The sequence below is a fragment of the Desmodus rotundus genome, chromosome 4 (genome assembly GCF_022682495.2).
Source record: "Desmodus rotundus isolate HL8 chromosome 4, HLdesRot8A.1, whole genome shotgun sequence".
Classification (NCBI taxonomy): domain Eukaryota; kingdom Metazoa; phylum Chordata; class Mammalia; order Chiroptera; family Phyllostomidae; genus Desmodus; species Desmodus rotundus.
In genome coordinates, this window is record NC_071390.1 from 125,285,205 (window position 1) to 125,303,109 (window position 17,905).

At 36.1% G+C, this 17,905-nt stretch overlaps 1 protein-coding gene across 1 annotated transcript in view; it reads right to left on the minus strand.

Annotated features, from left to right (window-relative positions):
* LOC112320696 (transmembrane protease serine 11G) overlaps positions 1-12,156 on the minus strand; it is a 35,039-nt gene extending 22,883 nt beyond the window's left edge. Inside the window, exon 1 of the mRNA XM_045185666.2 lies at positions 12,071-12,156. Coding sequence (XP_045041601.2) covers positions 12,071-12,081 — 11 coding nt within the window. The 5' untranslated portion in view covers positions 12,082-12,156. The remainder of the gene's footprint in view (positions 1-12,070) is intronic.
* Between the last annotated feature and the right edge of the window lie 5,749 nt (positions 12,157-17,905).

Genomic DNA, 17,905 nt, shown 5'->3' on the forward strand with positions numbered 1-17,905 from the left:
AAAGACAAATGAATTAATATATGTAAGAGCACTTAGAATGGTAACTAAAACATGGTGAGGATTTACGAGTTTTATTTTATTATTTTTATTATCAAAAGCAGCAGAGAAAGGATACTAAGGAGTGCATGATGGGGTGGAGGGAGCGGATGGAAACTGTGCTGGATAGTAGATGTGCTGCTCTTAAGAGAAAAGGTGGGAACTGGTGCCCAGGACCTTGAAATTTGAGGGGCAACACTGAGTGCAAACTATGCACAGGTTGGGAAGCAGCGAGGGAGCCTAGCAAAGCCCTGATAACCTCCAAGGAGCATTCCAAGCTTAGGGAAAGGGGGGCCACCAGAGCCTTCAAGCATAATGACAGGGTTCGGAAGTAGGCATCATATAGTGAGCATATTTTGGAGCATGTACTGGGGAAGAGTTACAGGACAGTAATAATTGGTATGGAGAAATTTAAGAGAAGGTAAGGTGGGTGAATCATGTAGTAGGGGTTTTAATTCACTGCCTAGAGAAGATAGAAGAACTCTGGAAGCAATTTGTTGTTATGAAAATATCAGGAGGTGATATGATTTTTAATAGTAGCAGCAGCTTAGCAATGATGACGATGATCATTTTAATTGTGCCACCACATATGATGAGACTTTTATAAAATCTGTGTTGTGAGTAGGAATACGAAAAGTTGTCCAAAGGTTAGAAAAACATTTGTGCTTCCTTTTACATTTCATGTTCTTACATTTCATCTGTGTTTTTGGCCTAAAATCCCACATTATGCAGATAAGAAAAACATGTTTAATAAATGACATCATAATTAAAATATAATTAAAATAACTGACATTTTAGTTGTTGAAGAGTTCAAAGGAAATAATCAAGGTAAGAGAGTGCTACTCTTCAAATGTCTGTTCATTTGCAAATTTGCACAGTCAAGTTCTATGAGAAGCTGTTCCCTGAAAGACATTTTAAGAGTCCTGAGGTACTTAAAACCCTTGAGGATCAAAAATAATGTGGATGCCACTGACCTGGGCTCTGAAAGACAAGGTGAGTGTCCAGAGAGGTACTTCCCATCCACTTTGGCCAATATTGCTTCAGTTTTATTGGTACATTTTCCTGACTTTTTTTTTCCTTACTAATGTTTTCCACCAACCATCACTTATCCTTAATGATCTTTCTTCCTACTACTGCTATTTAACAACAAATTTTGACCTCTACAAGAAAGTAGGACTTGTTTTGAATGTTGATACATGCAAAAATGTATGAGCTACAGATCTTTTCTACTGAACACGTCCTAATGCTATGGTACCTGACAGCTGGGAAATAGTTTTTATTTAAAAAATAAAATTTGGAATGTGAAAAGAAAGTTAAATAAGGCCTTTCTTGAGTGAGAAAGAAATATTGAAAGAACTATTTGATTCTCCTGGAGATGTCACACGAGTGCCAAGAAGGCAGGATAATATAGGTCGGTGACTTTCATAGCTTCAGTGAACAGTAACTGTCAGGAGATTTTACTTTTGACTAAAACACACATTTGAGCTTCCAGAGACTTTTGGTATTTCCCTCCTGCCTTTCTTCCTGCCTTCCTATTCTCTCTCTCCTTCCTTTATTCCTTTAACAGCTATATTGATATATAATTAACATACATATATTTCACTCATTTAAAGTACGTAATTCAATGGCTCAGTATATTATTACAAAGTTGTACGACCATCATCAAAATAAATTTTCAAACATTTTATCACCCCTGAAGGCCATGGCAAGGTGTTATTAATTTTAAGGGTTATAGGAATCCAATTTTAAGTATGAGAAAGACATGATATATTTTACATTTTAAAAAGGAAGGCCTTTCTTTGCTATGTTTAACATACTTTTGGTCTCTTAATGTATACTACTTGCCCTCACATGTGTTCTTCTGCCCCTTACATTCACCCCTGTTTTGCTTACAACACACCCTCTGCCTAAAATGTCCTCCCTTCCTCTATATCTCTAATCCCCTTTTCCCCAGCTGCTGGCATTTCTGTTTCTCTGGAAGCCTTTCACTGTGCTGCCTAATGCCCTCACCCTTCTTTCGATGCAGGCAGTTCCTCTCGCAGTTCTCCCACCCCAGTTAGCAGCTGCCCTCCGGTTTCCTATGGTGCTTTTTGCTGTCTGTTTGGTTGTATTGGCCACATTCTGTTTTCTCTTCCGATTATTTGTGCCTATGACTTCGTTCTTCTCTCTACCTCTGTGGCCCATGCTCATACTCATGCTCTCTATCTCTACTAACAGCTTCAATTTCTTTGTAATGTAAATTTTAATTATCCAGCTCTTCAACTACCACCACTCATCTTTCCAGATCACTGCCCTTGTACCCTGACTTCAGTCCCACTGGGATTTGTAATAATCTTGTCATTGTGTCACTGTCTCCCATCACCCTGGCGTTCGCAGCACTCTCTTCCCCACTGTAAATGCCAGGGTCCCTCATTATACTCATGCCCTGGCATATAACCCAAACCCTGTAATCCTCTCTGTCTTAGTCATAGTCATGCAATAAAACTCCAACCCTGGTTAAATACAACTTTCTAGCTACTTTGTGTTTATACAAATGTAACTGGGGGAAAAAGTGCTCACCTATGCTGATGAGTATCATTTTAAATGCAGGACCACTAACCTTAAATTGGCCCTCATACTAGTGAAGTTACTCTCTCCTATTATGGGAAATAGATAATTATTTTTCCTACCTTCTCAAATCTCTAATACCTCCTCCTTAACCCTCACCCTCAGCCGATGGCCTTGATTCCATTTTACTGAGAAAATAGAAATGATCATAAGCGAGCATTAACAAGCTCCCACTTACCCATCTGCTACCCCATTTTGCTTTGTTATGGCTTATTTCTATGCCCCCGTTTCTCTGCCTTTCTTCTTATTAAATTAGTAACTTTTAAAACAGTGCTTAGCAAAAATTCTGGTTCATTTATTAAACTGACATCTGTTCTCTGAAGAGACAATGAATTTTAAGTGAAGGGGTTATGGGATATGGAGTGAAAAGATTGGTTCTTGTCTTATCCTTCCACTTTCTTTTAATTGCCCAGATGCTTTCTTCAATATACCATTCATTTGTATAACCTGGTCTGTATATGACCTACCACAGAGTAATAAAGTTCTCCATGGGGCTGTTGTCTCAAGAGCAAGAAAGAACCTGAAAGTTGCCTATTTATTATTTTTGGGTTGCATTTTACTGCATATATTGTGCACTGTTATGAATAATGCTCTTAAGAAAGTATTTGAAGATGACACAGTGCTACACTATTTCATGCATTTTTACATAATATTCCACATCTTTAGCAAACCTTGAAGTCTTGAGCGGAAAATAAGCAATGTTTCCCTCACAATAGAGTTTTCCTAAGAGCACTTTGGTCACAGAAGCGTCACCAACTCTCTGAAGAGAGATTGCATGGGTGGCGGAAAGAGGCTGAATTCTTTTTAGATGGGTTGCCTCTGTACTCATTAGTCATGTAACCTTGCCTCATTTGTGAGAGCTGAGTTTATTAATTGTGAAATGCAGATGATTCCCCAGAGATATAATGAGAACCAAAAAAGACAGTAAGTTCTCACTCAATGTTAGGTGTTGTTATCAGGCTTGATTAAAGAAGTAACTGTGACTGACTGACTCTGCTAAACAAAATCATGTGGTTTGAAAATGTAAGCAGCAACTGCTCTGACCAAAGCAGCCTAGTCACTATGTAGAAGTTACACTCATTTGGGAGATACCTGTCTACATGATAACCAAGTGATCTCTGTCCAGGTAGTGCTCTTGTCCCCAGTTTTTATTACTCACCCTCACACTTCAGTGTCAAAATACCTGCCAGAGGATCACTATATTACTTCAGTTAAACATACATGGCGTTTATAAGTAACTGATGAGCTATCTCACTTGTCAGGAGTTTTCTGTGTTTGATAAATCTGCACAGTGTAATAAGAGCCTCATGAGAGTGGTTCTTGGGAGTCGTAGGGCCCCTGAAAAGGTAGGGAGTGGTTCTTTACTCAAAATTGCCCCACCTTATTCCAAACAGGTTTGGAGAGCAAAGGGTGAGGTGTAAAGGAATAAGGGTGAAACATAGGTTATCCTGACAACAATAATAATGATGATGATAGTTTTCATTTACATAGCACTTTATAGCTTTTAAAGAACTTTAGCATACTTTATATCACTCAACATTTCTATAAGATTTACATGATAAATATTTTGCCCAATTTTAAATTAAGGCTAAATGATTTGCTCCCAAAATTAAAAGGACTAATTACTTGAACCCACCTAAGTCCCCTCTTTTCTATTTGTGAACATTTTCCTCTGTAGGACAGTGGTTCTAATCCACAATTAAACCACAACAGTGACCCATAGGGCATGTGACCCATAGGGCATGGTAGAAGAATAGAAGCTTGGAAACGGAGGTAAATTTTGCTGAGTGGAATTTTACTAAAAATAATTTTACTCTCAACCAAGATCCAGGGGTCTGGAAGAGCCCCAAGGCTCATAAGAGTAGTACATGGCAGCACCTAAGAGCTTCTAGCACCTTGTGGAGTAACCTTGGGATCCAAAGCCTTACAGTGGAGCTACCAGGCAGATGATGTGGGAGAGGCATGCCTGAGTCACTTGGTATATGAGTCTCAAGACTATGAAGTCACCAGCCGTCTGGACTGTGACATTCAGGGAACCCCCCAAAAGAGGTGGTGGCCAGGAAATGATCATTCCTTCTGGAGAGACCCAAAACCCTTTGGTGAGGAGAGTTAATTTACTTATTAGTGGGAACACATAAACCATTCTATTGGGTCTGTTTTCAAGAACCTGGCTAGGAATCCAAGTCAAAGTAGTAAAATAAACCCTTAGAAAATCACCTGGTCATTTGTTACACAGGTGCCTCTGGCACAAGGGTGATGATCAAACCCTACTATAATTTATGAAACTCTCTTCTCAGTGGTACCTCCATTTCGCCCATTAGCGATGATAACCTTTTACATTTCTTATCTTTTGTAGTCTTCGTGGTGTTTATCTCAAATACCAGTACAGAGGTAAAAACAGGACTTGAGTCTGGTCTAATGATATGCAGCTATTAACTGGAGGAATCTTGATTCCAAGTTTGTTCTGACCTCAAACCCAGTGCTTTTTTCACAGTGTTTGCTCTAAACTGCTCTTAATTTTGTAATGAAAGTATTTAAGTAGTCTGAATTTTAATTTATTCTATTTGTTTTTCATAAGAAAGAAAATTGTTACAGAGGACATGAGTGTTTTGCCAGAGAGTCAGTTTTTGAGTTTGAATTGCAAGAATTATAGAGGATTCCATTTGGATAAGCTTGAAAGGATTGGCAAATACATGTAGAAACTATCAAGACAATATTTGATTGTAGTAATTATAAAAATAATAGTAAAACTTAAATGAGCATTTGTTTTCTAAATAAGGGCTTACAATTTTGCATTTTTCTTGGAGATGCCAACCTGGTCAAAAACAAAACAGAACAAAACAACACGCCTGTTGCACCAACTGGGAAGGCATCTGCACTGTTAGTCTAAACTCCCGATCCAGAACGGCCCTTTCCTACTTCCCTGCCTACGAAACATGTACTCAGCTTTAAGACCTCATCATCTATATTTTTCTGCCCTGCTTAAAGTTAATTGTTCTTTCCTTTTGTTTTCATAGTGTATTCCAAATCTCCACTGCAGTCATCACAATTTTGCCATAAGCACTAATAATTCTAAATCAATTTCCTTAAATTTTTAAAATAGACTCATTTTTAATATAGCCAATCCATTCACCAAATACAGAGTTTGATATAGTAGCTTTATTTTCTTGAATATACATTAAAATAAATCCTACATAAAGTCATCTCCTATATCATCAGCAGTATGAGTACTGGTCTTTTAGGTAATGCTGCTAAAGTGTGTTGATTATACCTGTGCTTAACCTTCATTCAGTTCTACATTGCATTATATTTGTTGTCACTCACTGTTCTTTTTCTTCCCCTTACCAGCAATCATGTTTCCTTTATACCATGTGCCCAGTTACAAGGTTTGTCCTTGGTAGGAATTAAGTACCTTTTTTGATGTTGTTGAAATGAAATAACATTGAGCCCATCTTATTATTATTTAGTTACTTGGTTGGCATAAGCAATATTTGTAGTATTCACTCGTTATGTACCCTGTGTATGAGCCTGAAATTCTCTGTCTGGTTCATTGCCAAACCTGAAGATCACAATTACATTCTAACTCAGTAATATTCCCGTCAATACGAAGGGAATTTAGAAGGAATTTGCTTTCAGATTACTAATAAACTGGGAAATAAATTATAGCCTGGGCTGTGAATTTGTGAAACAAGATTAATTGTGGATGGATCGGACAATTGTAATTTCAGGCTACAAACTAATCTTTTGTATGTCTCTAAAATAAAATAATTATTGCACATTACTTATTCCTACAGGGACATTTAAGTATTGTACTAGGGCAAAGTTTGTCAAAAAAAACTAAAAAAATTAAGTGTACTACTTAAATTCCATGTGAGGAGGAGAATTCTCCTTATAAAACTTTCTTATCTCTATAAATTGTATACTTTTCACTGTTTTGTTATATTTCCTTGTAAAGTTCCTAGATATTAGAAAAATTATTTAAGTATGATTGTGGCTTATTTTTACTATTTGCTAATCACATTTATGAATGAGATATCTACTTCCTAAAAATGACACATGGAGGCAGAAATCATCAAGGAAAGCATTAAATAATTGGACTACTTTTTTTAAAAAGCAAGGGGAAAACATCTGTTTATCAAATTTTAAAAGAAAAGTCAAGTGGCACATTTTAAGTTGTATATTTACAAATATGAAAAGGAAAATTTCATCAACATGAACACAAAGCCATTAAATATGCATTGCCTTTAATCTAGCAACTTCACTTTTTCATTTAAAAATGCCAGGTCCTGTGTGAAATGCATCATTGCATATTTAGCATGTGGAATATGGTAGATGTTCAAGAATAGTTTTTTTAATTGAAATAACAGGGAGAGGAGAAGACTTGGAGAAGAATCATAAGGAAATCTGAGATTTAAGATATGGTCAAAGACAGGAATCCTGAAAACCATAGAAAGAAATAAGAAGGAAAATGAGTGAGATATGATAACAAAAGATAAAGAATATTCAGGGAGGGATTGGCCAGAGTGTTAAATGCTGTTGAGAACTCTAATATGATAAAAGTTTAGAATACCCATTGGATTAAGCAGTAGTGAATCACTGGTGGCCACAATAGCAAAAGAAACAGAATAGTGAAATTATAAACCAAATGTCAGTGGGTTTGAGGAAAAATTAGAAGTGAGGAGATGGCACAGTGGGCATCAACTTTTTTTTTCATGAGTTTGACTATGAATAGAAAGAGAGACAAGTCATCAAGATATATAGGGTTAACAGAGGATTTTGTTTTCTTGTGAAAGGGACAGTTTTGAGTATAGTCACAATAGTGTAAACTAGCCAGTAGAGATACTGAGGCTAAGAGGAGGGTTGGGTTGGGAGAATATTTGAAAGATCATGGATTCTAAACTATTAGGTTCACACACATGACATATACTTGTGTAGGTCAAAAGTGGTAACAATGCCCTGGCTGGTGTGGCTCAGTGGATTGAGTGACGGCCTGTGGACCAAAGGGTCACCAGTTCAATTTCCAGTCAGGGAACATGCCTGGGTTGTGGGTTAGGTCCCCAGTAGGGGGCACATGAGAAGTAACCACACATTGATGTTTCTCTTCCTCTTTTTCTCCCTTCCTTCCCCTCTTTCTAAAAATAAATAAATAAAGTCTTTTTTAAAAAGTGGTAACAATGACATTTTCATATGGTTCAACCTAATATAGGAGAACTTGGGCAAACTGTAGGCATCCTTAGGCTTGTTGGTTCCATGTCAAGAAATTGAAGGAATTCTCACCTAACTGATCAATCACATTATCTCTTTAAAGTAGTTGAAACATGAGAGGGCTCATGGTGAGACTAGGAACTTTAAGGAAGCTAGAGAAGTTGAAAATAATCACTGTGGAAAATTGAAGTATTAACCTAGGTGGTATAGCAGAAATAGTGTGTAAGAGTTGAAGGGTCAAACGAACTGGTACTTCCTTATATTTGCGAGATTTTCTGTACCATGCCTCAGCGGTCTGGGCAGAGTGAGTCATTGCTTAGATAGTTGTATTTTCTCTAGAATTTATCCAGGTATAAATGACTTAAGTAATATGGGGCAAGAGAATTTAGTGGAGTTTACAACATCATTAAAAAATGGTTGAAATGGTGAACCCAAGGATCACAAAAGAAACAAAGATGAGCATGGATGTGTGTGGTGTGTGTGTATTCAGTGGAGAGGACAACTGATGGATATGAGTAATACAGAGGGTGGAAGAGCTATTGAACTTTTTAAAATGTGGCATTAGAAGTAACTAAGTCTGTAAGAAGGAAGGTTAGGATAGGGATAGCTGTCCAAAGTTATGATTCAGAGGGAGTAATTCCAAGTCATGACAAAGTCTAGGGTGTGGACATGAAAGTAATGTTTGAAGAGCATTATGGAGGCGAGAAGAGCAAGGAAATAAATGTCTACGATGTTGAAGATCAACCATATCGGCACTGATGCAACCCGGACTAAACATAGGACTTGGACTGCCGAAGGAGCTAGGAAAGCAAGTGTCAGCCTTTGATGAATTAGGGCACACTCACGGGTCCACAGGACAGTGATGAAGCAGGCAAGAGAGTGGAGAGCAGGACTGTGGAAGCCTCAAGGGAACGAAGCAGTTTGAGGGTGTGGAGAGAAATGGCGCGAGGTGGCATTAGGGAGTAAAAGGAAAAAGACAAAGTCTTCAATAATAAACCCTTACTTGAAAGGGCTGTAAATACGCTATGTCCTGAGGGGAAAAGAAACTATATTTCAATTTTTTAGGTAATTGCACTTTTAAATTTGGAATTATGCTACTTTAGAGATACTCTTACTCATTTTAGAGGACATCTGTCTTTTTATTTTTTGTCTCTAGTTCTAGTCCTACATTGTCAGTACTGAACTTCTAGAAGACAGTATTATAGAAAATGAGGGTGCCTTTCATTTAAATTACAACTTTGGTTTACAGATGAAAATCATTAGGCCCTAATGATTTATTTTATTTAAGTAATTATATAGTTTATTTTTCTTTATATGTTCTCACTTGACAGTCTTTTTATGCTTATTGTTATAAAATTCAAACTTAATTTTAACAATAAATGTGGGAAGTAAGTTCAAGTCCAATAATGGGTGTTACCACATGAAGGACTCTAGGTGGTTGCCAGAGCTGGAGGGGATTGGACAAATGGATGAAAGTGGCCAAAGGGTACAAACTTCTAGTTATAACATAAAGAAGCCATAGAGATGTAGTGTACAGCATGGTGACTAGTTTTTAACTGGATTTTACATTTGAAACTTGCTAAGAGGGCAGATCTTAAAAGTTCTTATTACAAGAAAAAAAATGTTACTGTGTTTGGTGACAGAAGTTAACTAGTCTTTCTGAGGTGATCACTTCACAATATATATGAATATCGAATCATGTCGTACACATGAAATATAATGATATATACCAATTATATCTCAATAAAATAGGCTCTCACATTTCTGTTTCAAAGAGAAATGTAAAATTATTCAGATCCTCATTGTAGGAACACAATAATCCAAGGAATCTATTTCACAGTTATTCATATTTTGGAAAAAACAAAGGCTAAATATTATAAATATATTTATACTTATGAGAGGGACCCCCCAAAACATAATTATCTTCTGGAGGGTGGGCCCCTGGTAGCAAAGTCTTCCCCTGCCCTAGGTGAGTGTTCTCAGACCCATCTGTATCAGTGCACCAGCTGGCATCGCCATGAGAGGCTGTGTTCAGCTTCAGTGACATTTTTTTGTAGACTCTTTCAATGCGTTTTCACATTTCATGGTGGGTGATTTATGAGTGCACATGCCCACACCGTTTTGAGTGTTCAGAAGCTTTTGACCAAAAACAGCATGATCCCCATCCCCCACCCTTCCTGTGCACCTGATCTCACCCAGAGTGAATGTATTTTTCGTTTCCCCAGATGGAAAAAGTCCTCAAGGGGAAACGTTTTGTTGATGTGGAAGAGGTGAAACAAAAAACCCAGCAGAAGCATTAAAAGACAACAAAATTGATGAGTTCAAAAACAGCTTTGAGCAGTGGAAAAAACATCTCAATAGGTGTATTGAATCAAATGCAGAGTACTTGGAAGGTGACTGAAGTTTAAACATGTAAGAATAAATACACACTATTTTAATAAATAAATTCTATTTTGGAGGGTGCCCCCTATTCATATCATGATGTCCACATACAGAGTGGCTTACTGGAAAAGTGAACAAACTATTTCAGTGTAAAAAGAAGTCTTTCAATGTATTACGAAATCCAGTTAAGTCAAATGGAGAAGATTGAAACAACCAGTAGGGGATGAGTTATTACTTGGAAATCAATTGGTCCCAAACAAATCTGAAGTACAAGTAAATGGTTCAATTAATCTACATGGGCCAAGCATTATATTAGATACTGGCATGTACGAAAAAGAATAAGGTATACTTCCTTCACATTACTCACAAGTGACAAGAACTAATAAATTTTTATTTATGTGTTTCAAATTGGGGAAAACCCTCTGCTTTATTAGACTGAGGCATGGATTATCAATTGGAAGAGTAGGGATTGCTTTCAATAGCACCTCCCACTCATCCCTCCATTCTCATCCTCTGAGCAACAAAGCCAAGTGATACAAAAGCAAAAAATTATAAAATAGTCATGCTAATTTATATTGATATGGAATGGAACGGTAGACTTTTCAAGGATTTTGGACCTGCAGGGGACAATTTTGAAAATCTTTAAAATAGAAAGTAATAGGGTGCTGGCTAGTGTGGCTCAGTGGATTGAGCACCAGCCTGCAAAGCAAAGAAAGGGTCGCCAATTTGATTCCCAGTCAGGGCACAGGCCTGGGTTGTGGGCCAGGTACCCAGTAGGGGTCTTGCGTGAGGCAACCACACATTGATGTTTCTCCCCTCTTTCTCCCTCCCTTCCCTCCTCTCTAAAAATAAATAAATAAAATATTTTTTTAAAAAAGAAAGTAATAGGAATGAAGAGACCAAAATGGTTTCTTGGTCTGTTACCAGATGTAGGTCTTTTGCTTTCCTCAGATTTTTATTTCAGTCTATTTTTCCTATTTCTGTACCTCTAAGTCACTTTCATTTCTATAGAAATATTTATATTAAAATACAAAAATCTTATGATTATTTATTTGCTTCTCACTTTTATATTCTTATGTACAAATTATTCTTATATTATTTTCTAAAATTTTATTTTAAAAGGCAAAGAACTTCTCAAAGGACATTAAATTTTAGATATATCTTTTGCAGTTTTAACTATATTCATCAGTTCCAAAACAGGGGTTAAAACACAATACTTCTTACACAATTTGTGTATTTCCTCCATCTTCAATACATCAATTAAGTGCATAATCTAGGCCCTGGCCAGGTAGCTCAGTTGGTTAGAGCATTGTTCCCATACACTGATGTTGTGGGTTCGATCCCTGGTCAGGGCACATACAAGACTCAACCAATGAATACATAAATAAATGGAACAATAAATATCTCTCTCTCTCTCTCTCTCTCTCTCTCTGTAAAATCAAGCAATAAAAAACACAATTTAGGAAGATTACAATTATTATATATTCTAAACTCTGGATTGAGAGTGAGAAAACACCTTCTTCCTTGCCCCATCCTTCCACTCTTACAAATTTACAGTATTTTATTACCCTAGGCTCTCTATTTTTCCTCCTCTCTGTCATTATCTTACTCTTACGTTAAACTTTTCCATTAAAATCCAACCTGTTAAACCTTTCGAATCCTAAATATAAATTTGTTGGCATGGTTTCCTGAAATAAAAAGTATTATCATATTATGTTATTATTTTCTCCAACAACAGTAGGATAAAAAACTATTAAATTCCTAATTCAGAAGAATTGCCTTAATTGGAAACCACAGTCTGAAACAAATCTTTTTAAACATGAAGGAAAGTTAAACTTACTGATACATCATACACTGTTGAGAATGCAAACTCCTCCACCTCCGTGCTGCTTTGTGATTTCCCGTCAAATGAGCAGCATCCTGGCATTCTTTTCAGACTTGTAAGCTGACTAAAGAGAGACTGCTTAAGGATTTAAAATAAACTAGTTTGACAAGTTGGGATGGGTGAACTCTTCTAACTAATACTATAGTTTGAGGTGAAGAATCACTTGATAAGCCTTTATTGTAGGAAAAATTTCCTGGTTCTGGCTAATTAAGTGAGAAACAATACTGTGTTCTAACCTAAGCAACACCCTTGAATACTTTGCATGGTTTGTGTTTGACTTCTAAGAGGTGGCACTCTTCTTCCTGAGTCAGAACAAGTCTGGTGGTGTTCAGGCCCTGCATTCATCCCTTTCAGAGGCAAGATGAGAGGTTTTCATCAAGCATTTGATACCCTTGACTTGCTTTTCTTAGTGCAATGCTACATGTGTTCTTTATATCTGGCTCAGGAATTCATTTGCACCTACTTTGAAGTGGAATCTGGTTTAAGGAGGGAAAATGAGAATGGATTTGTGCCAACTGTTATTTTAAAAGGCTTCACCCGCTGATTGTCTTCTCTTCATGTGCCCTCCTTTGTAGTCATATTGTTCTACCTGCTTTGATTTTGAGTTTTCTGTTGATCCAATATGTTCCTTCCCATTGGGTCTTTGCCCACATGCCTGTAACATCATTTCCCTTATTTATAGCACAGTTCTCGATTCCAAGTCCACCTCACTGTAGGATTCAAGTCATTTATTCAGACTGTCTACACAGGGTATGTAGACTCTGAAGATAACTCGTCCAGGATGTTTTCCTTTAATTCCCCAACTTCCACACTATCTGAACAATGCTGAACCCATGCCTTCCCTTCAAGCATGAACCTAGTTTTAGTTTTGCTGACTTTCAGGTGTATAGATCCATTTATTCTGTTGGTGAAATATTTGAGGCCAGAAACTGTGGGGTTTTTTTTGCATTTTGTTTCTTTTTTTAATTGTTGTTCAATCACAGTTGTCCCCATTTTTCCCTCATTACTCTCCCCTGCCCTACCCAACCCACACCTCCCACATTCAGTCTTCCCCCCAGCCACCCCTCCACCTTGTCTTCATCCATGGGTCCTTTATACAAGTTCCTTGACTTGACCCTTCCCCTTCTTTCCCCGTTATCCCCCTCCCCCTACGTCTCTGGGTCTATTTTGCTTGCTTGTTTGTTTTGTTGATTGGGTTCCACTTATAGGTGAGATCACATGGTATTTGTCTTTCACCGTCTGGCTTATTTCACTTAACTCCTACCCTATGTGACAGCATGGATGAAACCGGAGAGTATTATGCTAAGTGATGTCTTTTTAAATGCATGTGCCAGCACCTCTGCAAACACTTGATATTCAGTATTTAACTGAGTCTTTCAGTTGATTTGACAATCAACATTCATATTCAGATTCAGTGCCTCTTTTGTTTTGAAAAAAATGGGTTTTTGCAAAACAGAAACATATAATTATAATTAATAAATGCACATATAAAAATGTTCAAATTGGCTAATAAATAAAAATTCTATACCTTTGTCAAACTTCTATTCCTGTATAACAAATTACAACAAATTTAGCCACTTAAAATAACAGCCATTTATTATCTACTGTTATTTTGTAGGTCAGAAATCTGTGTGAGCTCAATTTTGTTTTCTGTTTAGAGTCTTAAGGCTGAAAACAAGGTGTAGATTCACTGGGTTCCTTTCTGGAGGCTGCGGTGAAGAATCACTTCCCTGCTCATTCAGGCTGTTGGTAGAATTAAGCTGTTTGCAGAAATACTAATGTTCCTGTTTCTTTGTTACTGTCAGCCTGGGCTGACCTTGGCTTCTGAAGGCTACCCATTCCTTGATACCTGGTTCCTTCCATCTTCCAGCCAACAATAATACATCTTCTCACACTTAGAATCTCTGACGTTTCTGCTACTCTGAAAGGACAATTCTTTATTTCTAAAGGACTCTACATCTATCTAAAGAAGTAGATTAGACCCACCTGGAAAATCTCCTTTTTTGATACACTCAAAGCCAACTGATAACTAACCTTAATCACATTTTCTAAGAATTGTCACACTAGTGTATTTAAAAAATTATACCCCAAGTTCTGTAATTTCCACCTAAATCTAAACTGAAGATACAAGTTTGAGGTTCAGCAAAATGTATTTGTTTGAAAACAGGTGAAAGGTAGTTATTGAAACCATGAGGAAGGCAATCCTATGCATTTATGAAATTTCTCTTCTTGGAAATATTCAAAAGGTGGGCATCCAAACATCTTTTAGGGAGAATATCTAGGTTTAGAAGTGGTGAGAAGGAAGACCTAACAGAATAATCCCCTATCTACAAAACTACATTTTAAAAATAAAAGTTGGGATACAGAATCTGACCAGGCAACAAAATCTAAAAAAATAGAACTTCATAGGAAATCTATAATACCTGGTTAGTAAACTCAATATTGCATAGCTCTGTGACTTAAATGGGAAAACCTTTAATAATTCAGAAGGCAGATTAAAATATTACTAAGCCAAATCTTTAAAATATACTTGAAATGCTGACTTTGATATTTTCCACCATCAGCTACAGAATGGCTCTAGAAATGTTTCTAGTAGATTGATTACAGAGTTCTCCCAAATGCTACAGTAAAATGTAGTTTAAATAAAGTGAATTTGAATTATAATCATTCTTACAGCTATCATATGAACAACAACTAATATGATTTGTGTGGTATATTTCTTTTTTGGAATAAATTAATATGAACCAAATGAGCTATATTAAATATTATTTTTCAAGAAAATGCTGCATATAATTTCAACAAAGCAGTAGTATTTGCAAAGTGCACAGAGCAACACTACTGATAAGTGAAAATGCCAACACTAGGAAACTTAATGACAATCTTAGTGCCTAAGCAGCATCAGCTGAGCTGAAATTGGTTTACAATACCATACTTTGCACTTTTTAAACAGATTTGAGACATTTCATGGCATTTCAACTCTATTATTCAACAGGAAAGCTTCACAACATCAGGAGGTAGATTAATTTTCCACTTGACAGATGGGGGCAGTTTAGGGCAAAGGAATATTTCTCTTAAATTGTGTGATGTGATTGCTTTTCTCTTATTTCATATTAGTCGCAGTTGAAATTGTCAGGCAAGAAAAATATTGGAACCCATAAAGGAAGTTTCATTGTAAACATTTACAAAAGCAGCTTAATAAAAAATTATAGATTGCATTTCAGTGGGCTTCCTGTAGTTTTATTTGTTTATAAAACAGATTATCTAATGAGGCATTATAATAGCAAAGAAAAAAATCAAACTGTTGTTGTTTTAGTAGGTTTCAAACTCTTTCGCTGCTCCTCATTTTGAAATAGGTTGCAGATTCTTAATTTATACCATATCAAGGATTTAAATTATGTCATAATTGTAAAGCTTATTGTGGAGGGTGAGAAAGGGGATGAGTAAGGTATGGATTTGGGGGGTAAACTTTCCATGGAGCATTCTGACCTGTGCATTTGAGTGGCCCTATAGTTTTGCCTACAGTAAAATCATACTTCATTTCCTTAAGGATAGTTGTATATAGTGTTGTGGTGTTGTTTGACTTAATTGTAAAACCATTTCATCTATTGATATGCTTTGCTGAACACTCTAAATTTAATTTACCTCCTATTTTTGCAAGGAAAAAAACACGATTTAGTAACAATCATTTAATTCCAATGACCTTTAGGACTGCAGTGTTCCTGGTTGGCGAACTGGAACAACTCGGATTAGAGTGATGGAACGATAGCTGGACTGGAGGCAAGGGTCTCCTGGGTTTTGTTTCTCCACGGGCTATGGCTTAGGATGTAACTTGGAAAAACTCTCTTTGCTTTGCTTTCACGTCAGTCAAAAAGGGGAGAGTGTTGTAGATAATCTTTTAGGTTCTTTCAGGTTCTGACAGCCAGGATTCTAGCATTAGTTTCAATAATCTGTAACACATTTACTTTCCATTTCCACCATTGCATGAAGGAATGCCTCCCACTGATTTCCTCTCTGTCAAATAAACTAACAAAGCAACAACTTTGTTCAGTTGAAAGATGTAGATTCCTGTTAGTATATTTTTGTTCTTATTGTTGTTGAATCATGAAGATTTCACTGAGAGAATATGATTAAGCATTTGCAGAAATTTGGGTTCAATCTTGTTCTAGCATTAAAAACTAACACTTTAGTTCTTTCTCAAGGCACCTCAAATTCCAAGATCCCACCAGGATTATGTGCTATGGTATTTACCGTCAGCTTAATGGATTTGACCTGTCTTTTAAACCAATGAGTCAGACAAATTAAATGGTCTTTTTCTATAAAAAGGTGTGAATGTTATTCGAGCACTCACAGCATAAGAGGCAAAGGCCAGTATATTTTGTTTTTAACCACAATATATTTGCAAAATTCACAAAGCAAGAGTACTGATAAATAAAATACTAACACTGTAAAACAAAAAAACTTCTTTACAATCTTAATGCATTTGCAGCATCATCTGTATTGATATGTTTATAATAGTGTACTTTCCACTTTTTTGAGCCAGTTTTAAACATTCTTTGACTTTTAAACTTTATTATTCAACAGGAAGTCCTCACAACAATGCCATGAGGTAGATAGCTTAATGTTCCATTTGGTAGATGGAAAACTCGAGAAGCAGCTATTATTGCATGATTCCTATAATACCATTCAATAGGTCAGACATAATGGAACTATAAATAGTACATATAAATTCTGTTTTAAAAATCCACTTTTCCATTTCTTAAATTTTTTAATGGCCTTTTAAGTTTATTCCTCTCATTTTTTAAATTAAAATGTAACCAAATTGAATTAATTATAGAATTATTTAAATCAATGTATATAGTTTCACAGACACATATGCAAAAAGTTATCACAGTTTTCTGAAATATAAACATATTTACACAAAGCACATATCCATTATAATAGAACTTATAGAGTAGAAAATAATTTTTTTGTAGACAGATTTGTTTTTCTTTTTCTACCAGATACTATGTTTAGCCTCAATATAAAAAGGGTCTATCTTCAAACAAGCACATCTTGAATATGCTAAATAGTCTCTAGGAAGCTCTCAGTACAGAAAAGGTGTAAAGATTTAAGCTTTCACTTTGCTTTTTCTGTTGATATTTAGTTATTAGTCTTCATTAACTCCGAAATTTGGTGTCATTTTCTTTTTAAAAGGAAAGTATAGATGGATGATCCTTTTCCGTTAATGGCCTCTTAATATTGAGATGTAATTAATGAGGAGTTATTTTTTAGTTATATTTATCTTGTTTACATATATTACATATAAACACATACACGTAAATTAACAAAACTTTCAGTCATTAAAGAAAACAGACAGGCTACATTTTTCCCTGATGAATCAGAGCAACAAATCCAGCACTCGAGGTCCCGCATTGGAGGCCTGGAAATGAATCCAGCTACTCTGTAGTTACAACCTGGAGGCCCGATGGCCACGCAGCATATATTTTGAACCATGTCTATAGGCAGACGTAGTTCAAAATATATTCATGAGACATAAAATGTCATTTTGAAAGTCTAGTAGTGCCTAATTTTTTTTACAATGTGATTTAAGGTATTTTGAAATTGCTTACATGATTTTTAAAAAGCAAGGAGCAATTTTTGAAAAGTATATTTTTATTGAGTCCAAAGCACACGAATAATAATTAATAGTAGTTCATATTATTGACCTACTATGTGCAGACACTGTTCCAAGTGCTTTCTTTACTCATATTAGTGCATTTAATCCTCATAACAATCATATGAGTAGGCACC